General features: G+C 40.0%; 3 protein-coding genes across 7 annotated transcripts in view; 1 reads left to right on the top strand and 2 right to left on the bottom strand.

Annotated features, from left to right (window-relative positions):
- Window positions 1–6: 6 nt before the first annotated feature.
- LOC118414759 lies at window positions 7–1068 on the top strand. Its single transcript, XM_035818978.1, has 2 exons — window positions 7–680; window positions 929–1068. The coding sequence occupies exons 1-2, from the start codon at window positions 8–10 to the stop codon at window positions 1045–1047; spliced, it is 792 nt and encodes a 263-aa protein (XP_035674871.1). The 5' UTR covers window position 7; the 3' UTR covers window positions 1048–1068.
- Window positions 1069–4339: 3271 nt separating this feature from the next.
- LOC118414778 (cytochrome P450 3A8-like) lies at window positions 4340–16640 on the bottom strand. 2 transcript variants are annotated; one of them, XM_035819013.1, is made up of 14 exons: window positions 16469–16639; window positions 13063–13156; window positions 12423–12475; window positions 11551–11647; window positions 10815–10931; window positions 10126–10214; window positions 9629–9777; window positions 9100–9239; window positions 8772–8856; window positions 8036–8196; window positions 7192–7280; window positions 6668–6805; window positions 5570–5732; window positions 4340–4622 (listed from the first exon to the last, which is right to left on the bottom strand). In XM_035819013.1, exons 1-14 carry the CDS (start codon window positions 16546–16548, stop codon window positions 4539–4541), a joined length of 1539 nt encoding a protein of 512 aa, XP_035674906.1. In that variant the 5' UTR covers window positions 16549–16639; the 3' UTR covers window positions 4340–4538. The 2 variants fall into 2 exon arrangements, with proteins under 2 accessions (XP_035674906.1, XP_035674907.1); XM_035819014.1 differs by lacking the exons at window positions 4340–4622; window positions 5570–5732 and having other exon boundaries at window positions 6664–6805; window positions 16469–16640.
- Window positions 16641–17606: 966 nt separating this feature from the next.
- LOC118413297 (protein regulator of cytokinesis 1-like) overlaps window positions 17607–24497 on the bottom strand; it is a 15191-nt gene continuing 8300 nt past the window's right edge. Inside the window, exons 9-14 of one of the 4 annotated variants that reach the window (XM_035816596.1) lie at window positions 23226–23321; window positions 21854–22000; window positions 21406–21519; window positions 20716–20823; window positions 19576–19764; window positions 17607–19073 (exon numbers count right to left, since the gene is read on the bottom strand). In XM_035816596.1, the coding sequence (XP_035672489.1) occupies window positions 19008–19073; window positions 19576–19764; window positions 20716–20823; window positions 21406–21519; window positions 21854–22000; window positions 23226–23321 (720 nt within the window). In that variant the 3' untranslated portion in view covers window positions 17607–19007. The remainder of the gene's footprint in view (window positions 19074–19575; window positions 19765–20715; window positions 20824–21405; window positions 21520–21853; window positions 22001–23225; window positions 23322–24497) is intronic. The other 3 variants (XM_035816598.1, XM_035816597.1, XM_035816599.1) reach the window with 3 other exon arrangements.

Below are 24497 nucleotides of genomic sequence, written 5' to 3'. Positions count from 1 at the left end.
TCTTGATATGAAAGACGTAAATGAATCTGATGTAAGAATGTCGCAGACAAGCATTGAACTTCACCATAAAGAAAAAGAAGTAACAGGAACCGTCAAAACAACGAAGAGGGCACCATATGTTGCTTCTGTTCAACACAATAATCAAAACATAAACGCTGGTAAACTATCTGATCTTGATTGTCGTAGGGAAGAAAATAGAATGCAGAGGATTTATTGTGCCTCGCCTCAGCTGTTGGGCAGGGAAGACAATGGTGGGTCTTATGGTGTGCATAGAATGACATCAGATCAGGAGAGCAACAGGGCACTAGTTGAGACAGTACGTCAGGACAATAGCAGGGCACCAAGGCACCATAACAGCATGGCACCACATCAGGACAGCAGTAGGGCACGACTTCAGGAGAGCAACGGGGCACCAGCTCAGGACAGCAGCAGGACACTACATCAGGACAGCAGCAGGGCACTAGGTCAAGACAGCAGTAGGGCACCAGGGCAGCACAAAAGCAGGGCACCAGGGCAGGACTGCAGCAGGGCACCAGGGCAGGACAGCAGCAGGGCACCAGGTCAGGAGAAAATCCTCAGGAGGAGGAATAGCCACAAGACAGGAAAGCAGCTGGACGAGACCAGTCTACCCAGTCTAGCCACTGATGCAGTAAAAAAGGGAAAGAAACGTTGCAAGCCCGGTGAGTTTTGTAGTGTAGACGTAGTGGGGAGGGGCACAGTTTCCGTGCAACATTACAGCAACAACAAGAGATTTCTAAACTATTGTTATTTGTGATGGCATCATAATGGATTGGAGTACATCATATTCAACCCCCATCAATGATGTCATTTACAGATGAAGCAGAAGACACTGTCAATATTAATATACATTTGCATTGTACATTCATGGCTTCAATCTTCCGTCTTTTCTTCTTCAAAATTTGTGCAGGAGTCACTCTACCATCGATAGCGGACGGAAAACGTGCCCTGTGCAGTGCTGCTCCACCTGACATGCCTGACGGAAGGATGGATACAGATTTACCACCAGTAAGCGTTTTACCTTATTAATCAGTGTTTCGTATGAGCTGTTGCCAATACCATAATATTGTTACAGTTATTGTAGTCTTTTGTGTGGGAGGGTGTTTATCTTTCCGATACGATACCTGGTAGTTTTCCTTCCTTATGCTTACTTTGCAAAAATTTACGTCATGAAAACTAAATAATAACTTAAAACATTTACAGACCAAAATGTCGAGGGCAGTGGATGAAGGAATACTATGCCTAGAGAATAATTCAGCGATATTATTAACAAGGCAGTGTAACCTCTGATTGTTTGTTCAATCTTCGTATTTATGCACCAGCTGGAGTTTGGAACCAAACAAGTGGGGGACATTACGTCAGCCTCCGTGGCCGATGACTGTTCAAAGGACAAGTCCAAAGTCGGCAGGACCCAGCGGCGTCAGAAGGTCGACCGTGCCGTGCTCAAGGACAAAAATGCGCGCCACCATGAGTACTAATGACCTTGACCTCTTGTGACCTGATTTGTGATATTGGAGTAACTGTCGTCATCTTATGTCAAGTCCATAGACATAATGTATTGGCAGTGAAGAGTCATGTATATTTATATATGTCACTTCTGTGCAATATATAGTTCAGTATCGCTTGTTTCTAACACCAAAATGTATGTTGGAGTCAGGTAGACTAATAATTTTCAACAGCCTTAAATTGCTTCGATAAAGTGTTTGCCTGATCTTACAAAAATTGTACAGGACCTAAACAATGCCACGCAAGGTTACTAATCTTGCTTATGATGATTTTTGGTGACACTTCAGGGGCTCAGCCTAATGATATATCGTGTGTTAGTTTTGCATAATTCTAGTTTAGTCTAAAGCACAGTACAAATCTTTAACAATTAGGGAAGGGGATTGTGACTTTATGTGGTGGGCTTTGATGCAATGATTCACCTCAAACTGCACCAGAATGCGCAGCACAGCTCTGTTGTACCTACATGTAGAGAGGGCATTCAATGGACGTCAGCTTAGTCACTGAGTACATGGTCTCTGTTGTATTTTTTTATGTACACCAATCCTACTCATTGTCATGCAACAGTGACATAGATGGCTTACACGATGAGATGATCATCCTATAAACACACAACACTCACCATAGCGTAGCACGCTTCATCCACCGTAGTTTCAGTTCCCTACAATATCTAAACACTCAGACAACAGACACTTGTCTCTCTCAGAGTTGTTCATACCTCTACACACTGCACCATTTCGCTGGCATATCTCGCTGTAGTTTCCAGTGAGCATTCGATGGCTGCCCTGCGCCCGATCTGTCAATCGGGATGCCGGGCCCCATCCTCACTGAACCCCACAGCTGTATATGTCAGCTTGCTAGCAGTGATGGGAGGTTGGCTTGTCTGTTAGGGACTTTTGTTTATTGTTAAGTTTGAGGTTGTCAATCAGATCCTGTACAAAACTGAAATCAATTAGACGTAACTCAACTGTACGGTGTGATCTATTCTGGTTTAACATATCATGTCAGCCATCTTCCTATTTTCTCAAATAAAGTGCGCAGCCTTGGTTCGGAGCAAGCACTAGTCATGTACATTTCTGTGTGACTGAAACGTTTAGTGAAAACGGAAAACTTAAATAAAGTGATCACCTTTTCTACAACTTGCACAGATTTGGGACTACTTGATGCTGCCCTTGCTTAAGTTTGTTTCATAAATCAATGACTACTTTATGCTGTGCTTGCTTGAATTTGTATAATGCCCATATTCACATGCTATCGTCTCTGTAAACTTGTGAATCATACACTGCAAGTTATAAAATCGCTCAAATTTGACGATGCAGTGAAGGCAAATTTCATTTACAGAGGAAATTGTGTACAATGTATGAAACAATATGTTTGAGGTCCTATTCCCTTTTATGTAATAACCTCAAAATAAGTCTGCACCTTTGAATTTTGAAGAAAAAAAATCATGAAGTGTGTACTTCATTCGTGAAGATATGGTATATCTTGGTGTATGTCGAAAGTTTATTACAAATGGGACCATGTATTCGGTTACAAAGCTGAACGTTTTTAAGCGAACTGCACGATTTTGTAGTGTACAAACATCAAGGGAAAAGAATTAGATTTTGAACTAGATGCATCCCTATCACAAAATCAGCCAGGAGGGAAAATTACATACAGTTCCTCAACAATTCAATTTACATATATCTACAAAACGAGTCACATTTAAACATGAAATTTACTCCAGAAAAGCTGAAATATTATCAGACTGCATTACTGTGTCTGTACATCACGTTAAAATATGTTTTATTAATTATCATTATTATGTCAAATTGATTTGTACTTCACACTTTCATTTTGCCAGCCTTATCCAATATATTCATAACATTTGTACATGTATATTATACGTTTGACATAGTAAAGAATATCTGTACAGTATGTGTCATGCAATTATAAAATTACATGTGCTCAAAGACGCACTATAACAGAGGCGTCCAAAGCTACAGTACTATGTAATATTTGCACTGACAACAATTAAACAACTACATACTATGTGATTTACATAATAAGGCAATAAAGTCATTATGTGGGATATATTCTGGATCAGTTTTTTTTCTGCAAGAGCGACAATATAGCGTAGATATTTTAGATAATAAAATCCCGATGAGAATACAATCACGACTATCAACTTCCATTTGATAGACATATGTCACACTGGGTACTAATCCAATCAGTAATTTATTGATTACAATACAGAATTTTTCCATGGTTTCATAATGCAGGGCATTGTAAGCAAAATTAAACTGTTGACAACTGTTGACTAATTGTATGAAACCATATGTTATATTACAGTGGAAACCAACTATTTGCAATACGCTTTGGCGCAAAAATCGGCTAGTTGCAAAGAATTCTGAAATCCAAAACCATTTCCCATTTACGCCATTGTATACAGCACCCCAGCTTATCGGGAAAATTTTCAAGTTACAATGCATGTTAACCCCAAAATATTACCAGACAAATCACCAGAATCAGCAGGAATGAACCAAAATGTTCCTGTATAAATGTATATGATATCCTTGTCAAGTGGATCTTTGTCATGGTAGCAAAGTAGCAAAAGTAATCTTAAACAGTACAGTTCCAATGAATCACTCCAACCAGAAGGATCTAGTTTTCTGTCGCATAGTTCCTCTATGCTTCTGTTCTCAAGTGTGTCCCGGCTTAAAGTTTAGTGGTGCTGTGGTGAGTGCTAAGGCCCCCTTTCCACTAGACGGCGATCGCGCTGCGCTCTCACTGCGACCTAAATAGAATATGTGTATTGTGTAACCTTCTCTTTCACACTGGGTATATCATACAAAACATAAAAGTGTGACTGAGAAGACAACAAAACACACGAATTATGTAAAAAAAAGACTCGTTTCTTTTCTACACAATTCGTTAAGCGATATGTCACATTTTAGGTCGCAGAGAGAGCGCGACGAGAGCGCCGTCCCAGTGTACTGGAAATGTGGTTTTGAAGACGAATATGGAGAGCCAAGCCGCTATATGTCTGTCCTGGCCTCCAGTTTGAGGAACATGCCGTGGTCAGGCTGGGTCAGGTTACTCACTTTCACACGGATGGGGATCTGTAAGACAACAAACTCTCACTTTTTATGAAAACATTTAACTACAAGACGTGATGACGACACACTCACACACATAGCTTCTGTGTATCGTCAACAGAACAAATGATATTTCAAAAGTATATTAAAACAAATACAGACACAAGAATAAAAACATAGTTACAAAACTCATGTGGAATGTAGGACAAAATAACTCACACACATAGCTTCTGTGTATCGTCAACAGAACAAATGATATTTCAAAAGTATATTAAAACAAATACAGACACAAGAATAAAAACATAGTTACAAAACTCTCACACACATAGCTTCTGTGTATCGTCAACAGAACAAATGATATTTCAAAAGTATATTAAAACAAATACAGACACAAGAATAAAAACATAGTTACAAAACTCATGTGGAATGTAGGACAAAATAACTTTTATACAAATTGTTAGCAGGTACTCTAAGTTTAAGTGGCAGGCTAGAAAAGTTACTCAAATATCTTTTTGGTTTCTTTTATGAGTAATTGAACAAGCTGTAAAAGGTTTGCGTTGAGTCCGATAGATATCAGAGATCGAGCAAATCCACGCGCAAGTCCACGTGAGGTCCGTATTGACATTCTTACATACGCAGTTGTACTTACAATACGCACCTCATACGCATCTCATTTTTGTCAGTTTAAGGTACGCAGACATACCCACCGTACAGCCCATTGCCAGTACGCCCAAACTGACAAAAATACGATTGAGATGCGTATGAGGTGCATATTGTGCCTACGACTGCGTATGAAAAAATGCCAATAACTACGACTGCGTATGAAAAAAATGCCAATACAGACCTCATATACTCGTATATGCATACGGACGTGATATACATGTATACGCTCGCGATCATGTGACTGCACCCCGACCTCCTGTGGAAATGCGTGTAAGGGCAACATAAAGATTAAAACCGGTACAAGTTACCTGAGTCTTCTCACAGGGCCTGAGGCGGTATTTCATCAGGATCTTGGCGATGGCAAACTTCACCTCCAACATACCGAGCCGCTTCATGACGCAGCTGCGCGGACCCACGCCCCAGGCCACGTACGCGTACGGGTCGCGCTTCTTCTTCTCCTCAGGGGTGAACCTGGGGGGAAATTGTTAATTTGATTAACGCTAGTTCACCTTTATCCGCAGGGTAACCTATATCCGTTGTGTTGCTAAACAGGGTATCCAGGGATATCAAGTCGATGGACGGTAGTTTCAAATTGTACTATTTTCAAACTTTGAAACCATTATTTGTCGAATTGATATCCCTAAATACATAGTTGTTACAAACAACGAATAAAGGTTGCCCTATGGATAAAGGTGAACTGGTGTTATATGAATGACATCCGCGTGCGCACCAATTTACGGCCGTTTCTAAATTAAAAGCAAAAATGTTTTCCACCATTCTGTAAATCGTACAATGCAGCTGCAAGATGAGCAGATTCATGTCGTAGATACACGGAAAAAATAATTACATGGCATTAGCGTGTTTTCCAAGATCATAAAGAATATGTGAAAGAACAACAGATCGATTGTTCTAACAATACTCTGTGTTCAACCTTCCTGACCGATCAGTTTTCATAATGAAGATATCTTGCATCAATTTTGAGACGCCATCCATATACTATAATCAAATAAACATGGCCTATATGAAAAAGGAAAAAAAAAGATCAACATACTTTATACAATATACAAACGAATTGTATAATCTTTCTTGTTGACTGTTTTGTATCATCGTTACTTAGGTTAAAGAAAACCCTCCTTTCATTAATGCGTCTTTTAATGCTCAGACCAGACTTTGTGTCAAATTTACATAAAGAGGACGATGCCATACAGATATTGAAAATCAACTTTTAAACACTGAACCCAACGTACTCCCATTAAAAGAAGTATCCGAAATCTAACGCCTTGCATTGGTGCGGCATTGCATTTTTTTTTGGAGTCAATGTTAGTCAGGCAACACTATCCGACATGATTCATGCTGTCAATAATATCCTAAATACAAAATGTAATATAATTATGACATGGTGTTACCTCTCAGGGTCGAACTTCTCCGGGTCTGGCCAGTTGTCGGGGTCATAGTGGATGGCGAAGGAGGAGAACTGGACGCACATGCCCTTGGGAATCTTCACTCCATCAAGGTCAATGTCCTCCTTGGCCTGACGGTCAAATCTTAAAGACACAAGAATAACTCTATCACAAAAAAACGTCACAAAAGTAGGTCCTCCTCTAATTTGACGGTGTTTTTTGTAGCTGATAGTGTAGTGCAGCTTTACCCCGGTTCGCGTTTTTAGCGGAGCACACCAGATTCTCTTAGGTACAAAGATTTTACACTAACTCACTACCTACTTTAAAATACAGTATGGAAGTCCCCGTACTTCCAGCTGGTAGTATTTGTTGTTATGGCAGCTTCTACTTTGTTAGAATCAGCATTTCCAAATCACAGCTGTTTAAGAAATCTCCCTTACTTGCTTGTTTTATAACTTAGGATATAGCATACAGTGAAATATCATTGTTATGTAGGTTGCAACGGCATTTATTTCATACAAGTTACCTACCGCTGAGAGGGTGGGTACATGCGCAGGGTCTCGTCCACACACATCTTCAAGTATTTCATCTCGCTGGCAGCTTTGTAGTCCATACATTCCTGTTATGATGATAATTAAACAGTTAATATGGGCACAACGTTTGTATTTAATTGAAGAACCAGACCCAGTAGTTTGCAAAACAACTGTATTGAAAGAGTGTTGATGAGAGCATATAAAAAACAAGAGATGGGGAAATCATCTCTCGATGAAATATCTGTGAATTTCTTGTTTTACTCATTATTATGAATTTCCTACTGATTTTTACACTAACTCTAAAAAAAGCAAAAAACAAGAGAGATATATGCCGCAGGAAAGAGAAGACCGGAAATGGGATAACCTTTTTTCTGGGACCTTTAACCTACCTCACTTGCTGTCAGTGCCCTCACCTGACTAGCTTCCCGCCCCTACTCCTTGTCACTCTACTGTATCCAAATGTATATTCTAACTTCTAAACTGAATAGCTTATATATCCAGACACAACTACGAACACACAAGGACGCAAATTTAAACATACCGAAAACAAGATCTCCGCAGACAGAGGCAACAAATTTCCTTCACAGAATTTTTGAAGTTCCTAGGAACACTTAAACAATACGTATACAACCTTGTGCTAAAAGAAATATTTTACTGTACAGTACCACTTTGACAGTCAATATTACACTTTTAAGATTGTTTCGTGATTGCAGATTGGTCAAAGTGCAGCCACCAATGTGCCAATGATAGTATTTGATTAGAACAGACATTACAGAAGAACCATGTTACAAATTAAGTGGTCATTCATATAAACACGCAAATATTCAAATATATGGCCTACCCTGCCCCTCATGATTTCATCGATCTCGGCGATGACCCTCTCTTGGATGTCCGGGTTGAGAGCGAGGTTGTAGGCGAGGAAGGATATGGTGGTCGCCGTGGTGTCGTATCCACCGATCCAGAAAATAAAACCATTGGCCAGAATTTCATTGTAGGAGAGCCCTACATGGTCAATAGGTATCATATCACATTTTGCATTCCAGATAACTTTTTGATATTGTGAGTCTTGTATTCCAGTGTGGGTATTGCATGTGGAAGGTTTCTTATCCCAGAGAACTTTCTTCATTACAACAAGTGTGATTACAGAGTAGAGCATGCAGGTGTAAAGAATACAAAATGGTGTCAGAAGTGGGATTAACATAGAACCCATTGGTATGTAGATCTATCAAACTCTTGATATTAGTCGAGAATACGCCTACGCCAAATGGTGGACAACATTCATCTGTTTGAATAGACAACATTCATAACAGATGTATAGAATACGAAATGGTGTCAGAAGTGGGATTAAAACACAACCCATAGACATGTAGCAAACTTTTTCTATCATTTGAGGAATTGAGATTTCGCCAAAGATTGGAAGGAAAACATTCATCTGCTTGATTGGACAACGATCATAGCAGATGTAGAGAATACGAAATGGTGTCAGAAGTGGGATTCATCCAGTAGACAGGGTACACAGAAGAGAAAAATCAGTCAGAGGAAACTAGACGACAGGTGTAGCTACATGTAGCACTAACCATGTTTGATGTTGCCCTCGTTCCCGGGTTCATCCAAGGCCGTGTTATGGGATTTCAGAAGCAGCTGCATCACATCCACTCGTTTCTGAGGTATGGAAAGAAAGTAGGCCATAATATGAATTTTTGAAATAATAAACAGTCCAGCAGCAAACATTTACACTGAAATGACTGATCGGTCAGGCGGTTAGCGGCAAAATACATCATTTGGGTGAATTGGTTTTAGTATATTCTATTCAATGTTGTACAACGACCAGCTAAAGAAAAATCTACAAGACACATTAGATGCATTTTATTCGGAGATAAGCAGTTGCGATTGTTCCAGACTTACGTCCGATTCAGCTGGATTGGACTCCCTGATAGATATCACTTTCCTGATGGCGTCAGCAAAGAAGTTGAAGACGGGCGGCGGTACGATATTGAAGAACCAGTTGTTACGGTCCAGAAAGAAGGCAAACCACGGAAAGCCAACTGTCGGAATTACACGAACAACAGTCAAAGAAAAAAAAACCTTAGCTGTACCCATACTTAGTTGTACATGTGCAATGAATTTGGCGATATCACCTTGCTATTTCTATATTGCAGTTGCACAATTATGACAGCTACATTTAAGAGTATTCGTCATTTTACAATCACTATATTTAAGCTGATTCAACTTCATCAATCAATCATCTTGATAAATTTTTTATGTTTTTCCTGTCATTAAATGTTTCATAGATAAGTGTCTAATTACATAGGAATCAATTTTCGCCGTAACGATTGTATGTTTTTCTTATCTGAATCTTAGCTATTTCGCTCAAAAGTGGCTGTTTAGTTTTGCTTGAGGGCAAGACATTGACAAGACAAACACCAACACTTACAAGTCAGCAGCGTGAAGGGACTCAAGGCGCCGATTGCGTAGAACTTTTTCACGTTCTTGATGAAGATACTGTCAGGGTCGCTGAGGGAGTTCACGTCGGTACCGAATCCCGTGCTGGAGATGACATCCATGGTGTAGCAACCGAAAATCCTGAAATTCAAAAATGCATTTTTTTTTTGCATTCTTTCTAATAAAAGAAAAGATGAGATAGAATTGAACAAAAATTTTCTCATGCTGCATTTCTTAGAGTTTATTGTTTGTCTCATGTTTTGTATTACTTGCATGCATGTACAAAACCATGACATAACCATGGTAAAGAACCATGGCACAGAACCATGCTTAGAATCGGATCAATAAGCCATTGCACAAAACCATGACATAGACCCATGAGACAGAACCATCTCAAATAACCATGGCAATAAAAACGATGATTTTGAACCATGACACAAATGTGACACAAAAGCCATAGTAGATCCAGTATAGTATACCAGTACTCACTCTTTGACATCAACATACTGCCCTGCATCGTGGTACCGTGTCATGGCTGCAACGAGGTTATCAGAAGTGTTCTCTATCAGATAGCACAGCTGAAAACATAAAAACAATATCGTATATATATAAGATATTTCCAATATATCATCATTGAAGCCGAAATGCCATTCAAATATGTCAGATAAATTATTCGAAGTGATAAGCGTGACAAACGTTCATCTTTATTAACATTGTGGAAGCCATCAACTGTATGGCTCATCCACCTTCATGGGACCGGGCGGGCGACGATACCGACTTCCAACTACTGGCCTTTGACCCATTGTTCACGCCACAGTTTCATAAGGTTTAATACGTTGCCTAAGCAATCCGGTCAGCAGTCATTCTGTAGAAGACCTATTCTCTAAGCAAACGTTGCTTGGGAGGATTAAACCGTCTTCTAGATATATGTTCTGTTTTCGACAGGAGATCCTAAAGACCACTTTGATGATTGGGTCTGCCGTTGGAAAATGGGTGACATGAGATAAACGTTACAATCTTCTATCAAACCTCTGTTTTGAGAGTAGAGTAAGACCAGGTGTCTCTTCTAACATTCGATGATCGAGTCTATTCTTCTATCTGCACGCCTAATTGGTCCCTTCCTCCACTCCGTGCTGAAAAATAATAATTTCTTTTGTATGATGATACTTAGTTCTGACCTGCTTGAGGCTGTAAGCGCTGTTGAAGGGACTCATGTAGCTGCGGACTCGCTTCCATTCGGCGTCCTGGAGAACCGTCAGACTGTACTTCATCACCGGACCATTCCCCGGCATCAACTGCAACAACGGTGAGAAACAACAATGCAGCCAATGTCATTCTTTCAGGATGAATAAGAAAACCATTGACATAAGCCGACAGTACCTTAGACCATGGTTACATCCGCTTGCGTATCAACTTTCATCATTAAAAAATAAAACACCAAGAAATTTTCGACCATACTGTACATCGTACAAAGCAGCTGTAAAGTGAGCACATACACGTCGTTAATTGAAACAGATATTGGAAAACTGATACTATTGTATATGAAAATAAGAGATGTGTAAAAGATGTGAAAAAAAATATACTGTGCTCTGTGTTTCTAGTCATTTGTTCATCTTTCCTGACCACTTAGATTTCATAACGAAGGCAACCTTTTAGCACGTTCGTCTGATCTCGTATCAGTTTTTGGGTTCCAAGATGTTGTCATCCATATAATCAAATCAACATGACTGTACCGTATTGTTATGAGAAAGCGTACTCATACACGTATGATGTAATTTTTGTACTGCAGGAATCTGTGAGTCTATGAGACAGCTCTGCTGTCGATTTGTGTCTAAAACTCAATAACTTCTCTAAAATCTCTTTCTGTTCCCTGTAAACCTTTCTGGTTGTCTCAGAGATGAAATGTGCACGTACTCTGCGGTTAGCAAAGTTAGGGAACTCCTTGACGTTGATCTGTTTGATGAGCTTGGTGTCTGCGACGATGAGTACAGGTAGTTGTCCTTCATACACCCTACAGCCAGTACAGGAAACACATAAACAATAACTTTCGAGAATAGTTTCATCAGGTTGGTAGAATATAGGATATAGGAGAATTCTTTTTACACAACCAAAAGGTACTTACATGATGAACCGCAAAAGCGTCACCTACATCGGCTACATATAGCGGTGAGAAGCAGAACTCCAGTTAGAAGTTCTGACGAAGGTGTCTGAGAGACATCGAAACGTTAGCTATGTAAGTGCCTACAGGTTGTGTAACAAGAATTCTCCTATATCCAACAATAACTTTACTCTGAATCGGCTGTCAACAAAACAAGGGAGTATTCCTCTCTACGTTAATCTATTAACTCAGTGAACGTATCAGCACGCTCACAAGAGATCCAGTACAAGAAGAAACGCCCCCCCCCCCAAAAAAAGACCCAGAGAGCCTACTATGGAGGCTCGTATAACGTATGATTGTTTTGTCTAATCACTGACATTTATGGTTATCACACGTTACAACTTTTACAAATCACTTAAGATTTGATGTGATTTGCTGCTAACTCGGAATAAGCAGTTCTTGATTTTGAGAGATACTTGAGAGACAACTCGTTAATATATTGTGCGCTGCAATGGATCAAGGTTGAATTTGTGACTGTGGACATTGTCCCTACCCTTATTTTCTTATGCTGTGATTATTATTTTCCTGAAATTCACCTCTTTCGCCGGAACTTTAATATTAATATGATTTGGGTAGTTAGAATTAATTTGGGAATAATACTACTAAAAATGTGTAACTTCGGACATACCCCCAGTACTTGCCATATTTCTTCATCCACTCCAGATCAATGTTGCTGAGTCCCTGGGGACGAGGGAGAACAGAAGTAAACATGACAGAAGTAAACGTATTGTGCAAAGGGAGCAATGAAGTACTGTTTTGGGCTTTAGCTTTTTGTCTATGTGCCTGCGCGACCACATGTGTGTGTTTGAGTGCGTGTTTGAGTGTGTGTGTATGTCTGTATATGTCTGTGCATTTATATGTGTGTGTGTGTGTGTATGTGTGTGTGTGTTTGTGTGTGTGTGTGTGTTTGTTTGTGTGTGTGCGTGTGTGTGTGTGTGTGCGCGCGCGCGCATGTCTGTGTGCATATGTGCCTGTGTGCACTTGTCTGTGTGTGAGTGAGTGTGTGCCTGTGTGTGTCTGTCTGTGTGTGCGTTTCTATATTTCCCAGATTCCCACAAAAGCAAGACAGTCTGTCACTCAGTGGAACTCGCAAATCAGGTTTGGTAAAAGGGTGAGAGAGCTCTCATCGCTGATTGCGATTATATCAGCTACGGTATTTTTTCTAACTTCTAAAAATGTGATCTTAGATGGTGATGACATATTCTTACAGTCTATTTCTTTCTTTTATGTTAGAAATTCGGCTGAAACAGAAACGGACACGACCGTACCTTCTTGTAGTCTATGAGGTTGCCTATGAGCGGTAGCGGAGGCGGGCCTGGGATCCCCAGCTTTTTGAACGTGTTGTACGGCCATGTCGCATACCTGTTGGGCGACAAGGAAGTTCTACCTGTTCACAAGTACGTTAGAATACCACAGTAGTATCCCATGCCATCTACATGAGTGTGCGTTGGGAAGAAACACTTGCATGTACAGTATTAACTTTCTTTCACAACGGTTTTACAAGGTACAAGAAACGACATAGGTCAAAAACTTCAAATCATATTTAACATTGAATTGTACTATATGTGAATTGTAAATACTATTAAGTAAGTAAATTTTGACACAAATGTTACATGCTCCATGGTATGCCGTTGTTTTACTTGTCATTTTTGCTTAATGTATGTAGTGACTGTTTACAAAAGGTTCTAAAGGATAGCTTGCCGACTTTCATCAAAAATATGTAGTCAGCTACAATTTACAATTATACCATATTGAGATGATATGGGCGCGATCATAAAAGAAAGGTATATCCGAAAACATATACTAATGTCATAGAATGCCGAGGACGATTCCAAGGTTGACGAAGGGGATGTGAAAGGACGAAGATACTCTGTGTGTTTGGTCATTTATGCAACCTTCCTGGCTAAGGTTTGGAGGCAACATTGTTTTGGCCAAACTTTTTTCTTATTAGCACGCTCGCATCAGTTTATTTTTAATCAAATCAAAATGTCCTAAGTGAGAAATAACACAATATTGCTTCATTGCATATTGATTGACGAAACAAAATTACCAAAATGCTATATAACGTTATGTATAACGCATGCAGATTCTTTTTTCGTACGTTCAATGGTGTCTCTCAGGTGCCCTTTTTGGTCTCGCTACAAATGATTTTAGATTAAGTACAGCTGTTGAATGTTTGAGTACTTAAAATAGCTCCTCACGCCACTTCTGTCGAGACGTGTTTATCATATACCGATTGGTTGTTAAAGATTATAACTACTGTAACCTCCATCCTTCACCTTATCAAACCCAATACGGAAGCTTGAGCAAAGGTAAGGACAAGCGTTCAAAGTCCAACCTGGACAAGAAGGTTGGCATGCTTCAGTATGTCATAGACATTGCTTCTTGCGAATCTTATGTCACTTCTTCCCGAGGACAAGAGCTATCTAGCACCTAAACATCGTGACCTTGTTCAGAACACGAAAAATCAAAACATGGATTTCCGCTGCATGCAGTACCAAGGAAAGCCGCTTTGGGGCCAAAATCTGATCATTTCCAGCTTTCGTCACACACCACCAAAACACTAAGTATGAAAACAATCCATTCAGTTGTTTTAGTTATCTTGTTGACAGAGAGACACACAAACCTTGCATATATATTTCATGAAGGTAATAAATCCATATATCTGTATCCGTATCTATATAGTCCGGTATCCCGCCCTTCGGCGTGTAACACACCATCTTTGGAACACGCATAGAACAAACTTTTACATATTGATGAGAATGTGTGGTACATGTGTAACTTATTCCGATTGACTTTGGGGGGTATATATGCCCAGAATTCCCAAAATGATACATTTGATCTGGTTTTTTTTTTTAGTTTTTCAAATGAAACAAACTAAGTGAGAACCAAGACGTTAAACTAATGTAGCCCTAGTTTACATTGTTGTTATTTGTGGTTACAGAAAGAACATGCCGGGTGTTAGGAATTTGTTACGTTACAATCTGTAGTGGAACGTGTTGTGTTTCATTCCACCAAGGAGCTTCTTGATCTAAGAAAGGCAGACGGAGTACTCTCAGAGAAACCCGGGAAAACATTATGAAATCTTCCACCAAACATCTCCTTGGAGATCAAGAATTTGCTCCGATATAAGCCTAGCTTGTTTAGTACTGTACTTGTTTAGTTGTCTCCAAATACAATTGTTCTCCGTGTAATAAAATCTCTATCTATTTGCCCCTCAGTGTTTTACGACCATCGGTAAATACGATTTACGTGACAACTTTTAAAGCAATATGATGGCGGCAGCAAATGATGGTCGATTAGAGTTGATGAAACAAGTCAAAAGTTCCCGAGCCTCTAGAGCGTTCCTAAAAACAGTCGATAACCTTTTCTGGGATGATAATTGATAGTACATTTTTGGAAATCTCTTAAATACCAGAACGTGCACTTGCTCGCGTAGTCCAGTTACACGTGATCATTGTGGATTGCATCCTTACATATTTCCTTTGCTAAAAAGACCTTTCCTTTAAGCTCGTTTCAATATTCGGAAACTAAACAAAAACTAATCCATCGACCTTTTTGCGTTCGGGAGTGCAAATGAGGTTATAGTATGACGAATATAGCCTCATTTGGAGTACATTTAAAATGTTGCCAAGCTGTTTACAAATTAAGTAATGTGTGGACGGTTGTTTATTTGTTTAAATCTGTCAATATAATTTTGGTTCATGGTGAGATAAGGGGTATATTTGTTTAACCCACAGAAACGTCCTTGACCATGCGTTCACGTTCTGCGAGGTTCTCGAAGTCGCTTATTTGTCAATGCCGTGGTGTGATGCGTTACGTCATTGCGTCAATACAAGACTTGATTGTGGTTGTGGGTGTGCTTAGAAAGAAGTCATTTTTTCTGCTCTTCCACTACACAAACTACACTGACATAGTTTTGATGTTCAGTCCGCAAATCCCCATATAGATATATAAACGTGACTTTGCATAAGAATCGTTTCTAGAGACACAGACGCACAGTGACTAATCTATAACGTTATCATAGCTAGCATTCGAATTCGAACATAAAACAATATTCAGTGCACCCCGCATATTGCTAGATTTCGATAGTGCTGTTTCAGAAAATAAATTGGGAGCGAACGCATAAGACTTTGGCTCGTTTTTGTTCGCCTTTTTGCTCTTTGTTACTCTCTCAAAGGGGCAAGGTCGCCTTTGTTTTCACTGGACGTGGCGCCATACGGTGCAAGTACTGACTAACTGACTGAGAGAGAAAACTCATCAGTTCAAAACGTACAATATCATACTAAGCTAGCGAAAGAAGCTCACGGGTACGAACCAACGTCATTCTTGCATTTCATAGATATGATCAGATATGGTTGAAGCTTTTACAAAGACTTCATACCACATTCCCACAGTGAGTTGTCGACAACAAAGCAAATAAAACAACAGCGTTCTTAAGAGTCTCTCTGGAAGAATAATACATTGCGGAAATTGTAAAAACTCGACCCTCTTTGGTCTGCAAACCAATTATTCATACTATTGGGGCCTGGTTTCTACTTTTATTCTAGCTTCCGAGAAACGACAAGTGACAGAAAGAACGCCAGTGGGCGGGGCCTGTCCTTACCTCAAATTCCTCTTCGCCAAGTTATAACACATGCATGGACACTAAACGAATAAAAAGGCGGTACTTACACGTAAAAAAGGATGAAGAAAAGTACCAGCAGCACGAATGTTGGCGAGAGGAAGATCGGGAGAAGGTAATTCAAAACCATGGCGAAGTTGTCTTGAGCAGCCCAGCTGTCCACCAAAGTGTCGGACGCAACGACTGTTTGAACCTCTCGTGTATCGTAGGTCGTATTTCTTTGGCGATAAGAGGTACGATAAAGTTTTGTTTGGACCCCTTAGGTGTACGCTGCTGGGTACGAGTTTTTATTATCACGTTCACTTAGATGTAAGTAAACCACACTGACTGCCGGCGAGTTTTAGATAGCATTTTCTGTATGTTTAGGGAAAGTTCTGTGTAGTTATTTGCGCGTTACGTAGTTATACAGATGATTCGAAAATAACTAAGACCATTGGGGTCCCACCTAGGGGGCCTTACCTCGGGTACGAATTGCCCCATAAAAGCAGACGATCACGTGTTCTGACTTGATGGTGTGTGTTTTGCGTTAATTTTTGACTTTGTGCTTTATCTTAGTCGCCTCACCGCATATTTTACCAAGCGCTGGTCGGAAACGAAATGATTTTTAACATACGAATCCATATTTCGTCAGAGTGCCGAGGATAATGATGTGTATGGAAAGGTACGACGTTATCGTTGAAATGCCACCTTGAATCCAGCTTTAGATATTTCTAAGGACTGTTTATGACATCAAAACTCAGGTCGAAGTCCAACTGAATTCTTTTCCTTCGTCAATGCAAATAGATGCTGTAGTAGATTGTAGCTACTGTATCTAGAAACGCAAACAGTACTCTCCAAGCAGATGTTAGGCTCCGGCTGTCTGTTTTTATGCGTTTTTATCGGGCTTTCTATTTTGAGTCCTATAATAAAAGAATGTGAATGTAGATTTTTCTCATTAACTATGCAAATTAAGTCCAAATTTGCATAACTTGCACTTTAACATGTACATCTCTGCCAAAGATACCTGCATGCGAAATATCATGGAAATCCGCCGTTCCTATATGCTCCTTTGAAGATTTTGACCATAATGATTTTAGAAGTTTTGCGGCCCTCCTAGATCTATTTTGTAATTGTACTCCCCCTACAAGAACACACAAAGAAATCAGAACGTGTGAACACTCCTTTTAAAAACTTTCATCAAAGATTTTAATGTTTAGATTACTAATTTTGCAGGGATTTGTGAAACTGTAATCAAGACTGCAACTTAAAGCACAGAATGTTTGAAAGGTAAAATATATTGAGTACACTCGCAATACAGGATATACATAATTCCAAGTAGTTTTAATGATATATTTGACTATTGCATAAGTCTGCGCAACAGGTGAAAAGGGCCTTAAATGGCTAGTGTCGACTACACCATAGACATGACAAAACAGACGACATGTACATACATGTAACTGTTACAGGAACGGTCAGCTTTTTATGTGCAACAAGATACTGGACAATTTCAGTAAGGAATTTTTGAGATCACTATAAATGTAGTAGTGAAACCTATCGTCTCTGAGGCCACACCAATTTAATTTCTTGGTTCACGGATTTTTTCATAAAAAATATGGAGCGAGAGGGCGAAATAAAAATTGTAAAATGGTTGGGGTAAAGGTAACGGCTAATCCAAAACAAAGAAAAAAAGTTTTCAGCTTGAAAAAAGTACAAAAACACTACATGTATTTTTGTACAGTAACAGCACCTATACCCACACTTTAAGGAGCTTATAATATAAAGGCCAATTTGCTACACCAGAAAGTTGGTGAATGGTTTCATTAATGGTGAAAATTTGCTGAGTGGTAATTTTTATTTCTATTTTTTTCCCCAAAAAATAGGAGCGAGCGAATCCATGAACCAAGAAATTAAATCGGTGTGGCCTGATGGTGATAGCGGGCAAATTACAGACAAAATGTTTCTTGGTTACTAATACTAGGAAAGGTGCACTTGAATATGGTAATCGGTTAAGAGAAGTTTTTGAACAGTCAAATATCATTTTACCTCATACATGTAATTATAAAAAATTTGAGACACAGTAACGGTCTATCAAAGGCACAGTAACGGTCTATCAAAAGCCAGTGGCTAAAATCTAAAAATATCCATGAACCAAAAATGACAATGGCTTCACCTTTTGTAGTTTATTGATTAGCAAGTATGAATATATGTAGAGAGGTGCATCAATTGGTGAAAGAATATACTGCTGTACACCTCTAGCAGAGAGAAAAACTTAAGGACACAGACGTCACGTAAGAGATAGAAAAGAATACAATGTCTATGTACGTGGCAATGAACAAAAATGTTATTCTAATATACTGCTATGTACAACGTAGACGCTACATACAACTCTATACAAAACAGCAACATTTCTTACATTCGACAAGGCGAGCTTGTCTATATCACCCTTAAAAACACCTGCTATCAAAGGATACTGGCATAAGTCTACTACTGCCTCCTCCGTAAAAGGTATACAGATGTTAAAGGGAGGCAATCCGAGATTAGAGATGCGTTAAAACATGAATATTCATAATGGGGATCTCCGAGTTACAAAATGCCTTCCCCTGTAGACTTCTAGAGGTGCACGGCTTCTTCGTCTGGAATCACGGAAATCGCGCTGCTACGGCAGGGGACCTCACGCTGGAAAAAATAATAGAAGTGTTAAGAATGGGACTAACAAGGGATTTGGTCAATTTGGACAAACGTATTTTGTACAAACACCTCAATTACATCAACACTTTCAAGGTCTAGGGTTTACACATATCGGTTTATTTTATGTCAAGCCGTTTTTTCTACCACTCAGTAATAGCAAAGGCAAATAGAAGTGGTTCAAAATTTATTCCTTAAATTTCGACCAAAAAAAGATTGAAATTTATGACTTTTCAGAACATGTGCAAACCCTGAATTGACTTTTAACACTCATTAGTTATTGTTATTAAAATACTTGTTACCACAAAACAATTTTAACAAGCAGCTAGCTCTAATTTTAATGGCAATGCATGCAGGGTTAGCTCAGACACAAAGCACTGTACAGCAAAAGTACCAATCACCGACAAGTTAGCATTATGAGGATGATAAAAACACAACAAAAGAAGGGAAAATAAAGAAACGCCCACAGCACAAAAACAAGATGCCGCCTTACTGAGAACTCTGAGTACGTGCCACAGGACATCAAACTTGCGTTAGTACCAGAGGATCCACTCAACGTGGACATGCTGAAGCCATGGGTCCTGTCGGGCGTGTTTCTCTCCGCCAGCGCTTTCCGCAGTCCACTGCCCGGTAGTGGCGGGCGGCTCTTGGGAAGACGGCCACCAGGAGTCTTCGGCGTCTTCTGTAACACAACAGTCTGATGGATTTAGTCAAAGTTGCCTCACTATTAATTATGTTACCTTCACAGAAGGGAACATAATTGTTTTTGCTTTGTTTCTTTTTCTTTTCCGCACAAATGAGGTCAACGACCTGGACCAGACGGCTGTCACCATGGTAACCGGTAAAGTAGCAGGCACCATGTGGTGTTCGGTTACATAATGTAGCAAATGTCAGATCTAGAGGGGCTCGGGTCACTACATTTAGAAAATGTGTTCAAATAAGAATGAACAAAACAGTTGCCAGTCTTAGACTACAACATGTGAATGTAACATTCTGTATTTGCTTGCAAATATTACCTTTCTAGTTAGTATTATGCCTTTTATTTTCACATCCGTATCATGTCACAATGCTGTTCTAATATCAGCATAAATGCTTCTAATCTACATTGGTATTCATGACACATGTATCGTAAAACATTGGTTTTAGCTTGCTAAACACTGCTACCAAACACTGGCAATATCACATTTGTCTTGACACTAGGCTGTGAAAATAGATTTGGTAAATGTCTAAAATATCAGATAATGAATTTGGTACTGCACCAATATGAATTTACAACAATGCATGCATGTGCTTATTTTGTGAGTGAGGATGTATAAATCCTACCACAAAGACGAAAATTTGTAACGACAAAAATGCAACTTGCTGAAACATGAATTCAGAGCCATCTTTGAAATCAAAATATTTTTAAGATCTCTTAACCTCGTGGCCTCATGCAACACCAGATATGGCCAAAGTCACACCTAGAAACAGCGTAATTAATCCTTTAGGTGGGAAGTTTTACTCAGGTACAGGTACTGAAACAGGTCTGGAACTGTACCTGAAGCTCTGTACATGCAGTACCTGATGTTACGTACAGGTACGCAGCCCTATTTGTGACAGCGTGACGTCTACAAGAAACACAGAGTCATCGTACCTTGCAAGATCGGGGAGGGCGGTGAAGGGGGGAGGCAAACATGACACTGGAGTGGTGCATGGGGGTCTTTTTGGCAGGACTAGGAGAGGGACCAAAAGTCCCATCCATCTGTAAACACACGTAGTTCGGTTAATTAAGACACAAGTTATCTATCTTTAACACAACAATTCGGCTAGGTTAGATACAACACATTGTGCAAAGTCTTCTTACCAGGGTGTAGACATATATTAACAAAATGTTACAGTAGAATTATACAATGTGCAGTCTTAAACTAGTTACATTAGAAAATAAGTGGAACGAATTACGTGACTGTACAGTATTACAGTATTGTGGGGAAGTTGTACACAAGAGAGAACACAGGAGAAAAATTCCTTGAGAACTCAGTTATACACATACATATAACCTTCCTAATAACCCCCTCAAATTACGAGGCATGACCCTGCTGCCGACGAAGAAATGGCAGAGTTCCCCCCTTCCCCTCAGAGTCATGCCTCCTCGTAGTTTAGAGCTCGCAGACTCGTCGTCCGATCGATTTTTGCCTAATGTGAGGGGGGTATAGCAACCCCCTACAATCCAATTTTTAAATGGACCTTTCTCTATTTTCTATGCAAACGAATCACAATATTCCTACAATCAAAACAGTAATCAAAATGAGACCAATTTTGGTGTGATTAAGGAAATAAAGTTTACCTTTCTCTTAGTGGGAGTCTTGGTTGGTGTTGTGAGGAAGCGCCGTTTGGGAGTGGTAGCAGGCTTGGACCCATTCTTCTGCTCTTCCTCAAGCTGCTTGGCCTTAGCCAAATGCTGTACAAAGGGAAACATTGAAGTTAGACTTTTGACATTCATTTAACATCAAATAGACTCATTGTAACATAGTTGTCTTTTTGCCTCCCTCCCCTGTTGAGCAGTACAAGAAATTCTACCCTCTTTTATTAATGTTGCTGAAACACCTTTTTGAGTAGTTTTACTACTACACAGTACTTAAGTAGTACATCACTAGTAGTAGTATTTTAGTGTTATTTTGTTCAAAAACTACCAGACATCACATTTGAATGAATGAATGATTTGCGGCCAGTGCCGAAATTACCATTTTTTTTATGAATCACACAAAAGGATGCATCCAACTCTTATTCCTTACCCTTCGGTGTTTTTCTTGCTCCTTCTCTTCATTATGCTTGTTCCACTGGGCCGTGACATAGTCTAGGAATGGACAGCCGTCCACCAGGAAGGGTTGTCCTGTCTTCTGTTCGTACTCTCTGATGGCCCTAGACACTTCCTCCTCAACCTGTGACGACAAGTGGTAGAAATGGTGAATTTCTTGCAGTGGTTTAATGCAGTGCTCGAAATACTTTTTTCAGCCTTGTTGCCCAGGCTGATTGACAGCATCACACCTCTTATCTGTCGTTCTCTCCTTGATCTGTGCCACTTGTACTGATGGTGGGAACAGTCAACTATGTAATACAGTATACAAAGTTCTACTAAAATTATGTCTTTTTTTTAACAGTTGTCCCGTTACACCGAAGAAGGAATGTGAAAATTGTGAACCAACTGTTTTTCTGCAGTTGTCTGCCCATATAGATCAAAGAAATGTACTTTAAGCCAAGCTTTTGTTGCTGGCCACATAAAATCCCACCACCAGGCAAAATAATACTTCCAAGAAAGTCTGCGCTCCAAGATTCCTTCAAGTGTTTTGAAATCCCCACAAGATGTTGTTTTCCCAACACAAACATGCCTCTGTTCCCATGGGTCCTTCACACAGAGAACCACAGCCTGCACAGACACTGGGAGAGGCAACTAGCCCGCCCACCGTCTGGGTGGTGGAGACATACTAATTTACTGGTTTCCACGGTAATGTGGGCTCGACCTAAATCCTGGCCTACCATTGGTGTTGAAACATTCCACAACAGTTCCCTCAGCTTATAGCTAGTGGAGCACAAACTCCGCGGGAGGGGCCAGTTACAGCCCTGGACAGCGGAGTTTGTGTTACACAGACTAGGTCTGAGCTTGGTGAGGAACAAATATGCATGTTAGTGTTACCACTAAACTAAAATCTACCAGATTTTGCCCCATTTATCAATTGAATAAAAGTTTTTCAACTGAATGTCTCATCCTTGTATGGTTGCACCCAACTATGGATACACATTAACGTGGTGGACAACTCTGCTCATTTGTCATTGAAACATACAAGATTTGAACATTTTACTTCTTTCTCTTACTTTTAGAACCAATCCCCATTATACTTGGAGCAAGACCATCAAGTCATCAACTAGTACAATTTGCACAAAAATTGACTGAAAATGCTACAAATGGAACTGTCTGAAAACCTTTGTGGGAATGTATAAAGAAATCAATTCATTTTCTGCTACAAGGATACACTATCACACCATAGGTCACACAATAACAGCTCAGGTAGAATAATTAACCTCAGTATAAATAGACATGTTTGTACAATAGGTAAGACCATACTATCCAGACAACATGCAATGTTTATTCCTAGATATCAAACCCACCTTGGGCAAGAGTTTGTGGACTTTCTTCCTTTCTTTCTCCTCTTGAAGTAGACCGCCGCCTCGGTTGTTGTAGCGTGACGGGTCATTGGCTCGTCTCTGGAAAATAAGCAACAATGGCACTTTTATTATCAAAAGGTTGCTGCGGTTTACATTGAAGTTCCTAGTTTTCCCTAGCCTGGGTACCATCCGGACAGTAGTTCGCTCCTATGTTCGCTTCTGCTATCCGTCTGGAGACGTGCACATTCAAACCTTTTGGTGGTGACGTCAGTTAATAAGCGAAGTAAGGAATGGGTTCTAGAGCACTCGTTCGATGACAACAGCTGGCCCGGCGCCTGCATGCGCAAGTAAAAGGGGACGCAGGGCTTTTCCGGTGTTGGAACACCGGTTTGAACGAGCGTTTGAACCCATTCCATAATTCGCTCATGAGTAGGGACCAATCAGCGCCTGCTTCCGAAATTTGGACGATTCCAGACGTTAAGATGGTCCGCGTTCCCAGACGGAAACACAGAGAAGCGACTGTATATAGTGTACAATGAATGTCAAAGCTAGAAGCGACTGTTTATAGTATATGATGAACGCCGGAGCAAACTACTTTCCGGATGGTACCCAGGCTAAGTTTTCCCTGTAATGCTGGTTCACCTTTATCCGAGGGTACCCTATATTCGTTGTTTGTAAAAGAAACGCATTTAGGGATATGAAGTCGACGGACGGTGGTTTCAAATGGGAACATCTTTTTTAAATATTGCAAATTTAAAACCAGCACTGTCAGCAGACTTAATACTCCTAAATGTGCTGTTTTTAAAGACAACGGATAAAGGTCACCCCACAGATAAAGGTGAAGTAGCGTTAACCTCATGATTGTTTCTACTGTGAATATACAATACTAGAAAAGTCTCCATTCCCCTCCTAACTTTGATCAATTTACAGTAGACATTTCATTCTGTAAAATATAAACTGGCTGAATGCTTCCTCTTTTGATCAATCAGGGGTGCCTAAGCATTTGCACGATCCCTATGAAATTCGTACGAATATTATGTGATACACACGAATCACTATGCGAAAACGCACGAATATTATGAAATTCGCACGAATCACTATGCGAAATCGTACGAATTTTATGAAATTCGCACGAATCACTATGTGACACACACGAGCCTTATGTGATTTGCACGATCCTTATGCGAAATTGCGCAACCACTGGCGGGGTCACGTGACAAACGGAGCGGGATTTTCAAGATGGCGGCTTCGCCGCTTCGGCGACTGAAAAACGAG

This window comes from Branchiostoma floridae, chromosome 4 (assembly GCF_000003815.2).
Source record: "Branchiostoma floridae strain S238N-H82 chromosome 4, Bfl_VNyyK, whole genome shotgun sequence".
Lineage (NCBI taxonomy): Eukaryota > Metazoa > Chordata > Leptocardii > Amphioxiformes > Branchiostomatidae > Branchiostoma > Branchiostoma floridae.
The sequence above is the reverse complement of the archived record's forward strand: the minus strand, read 5'-3'. Positions and strand labels throughout refer to the sequence as shown.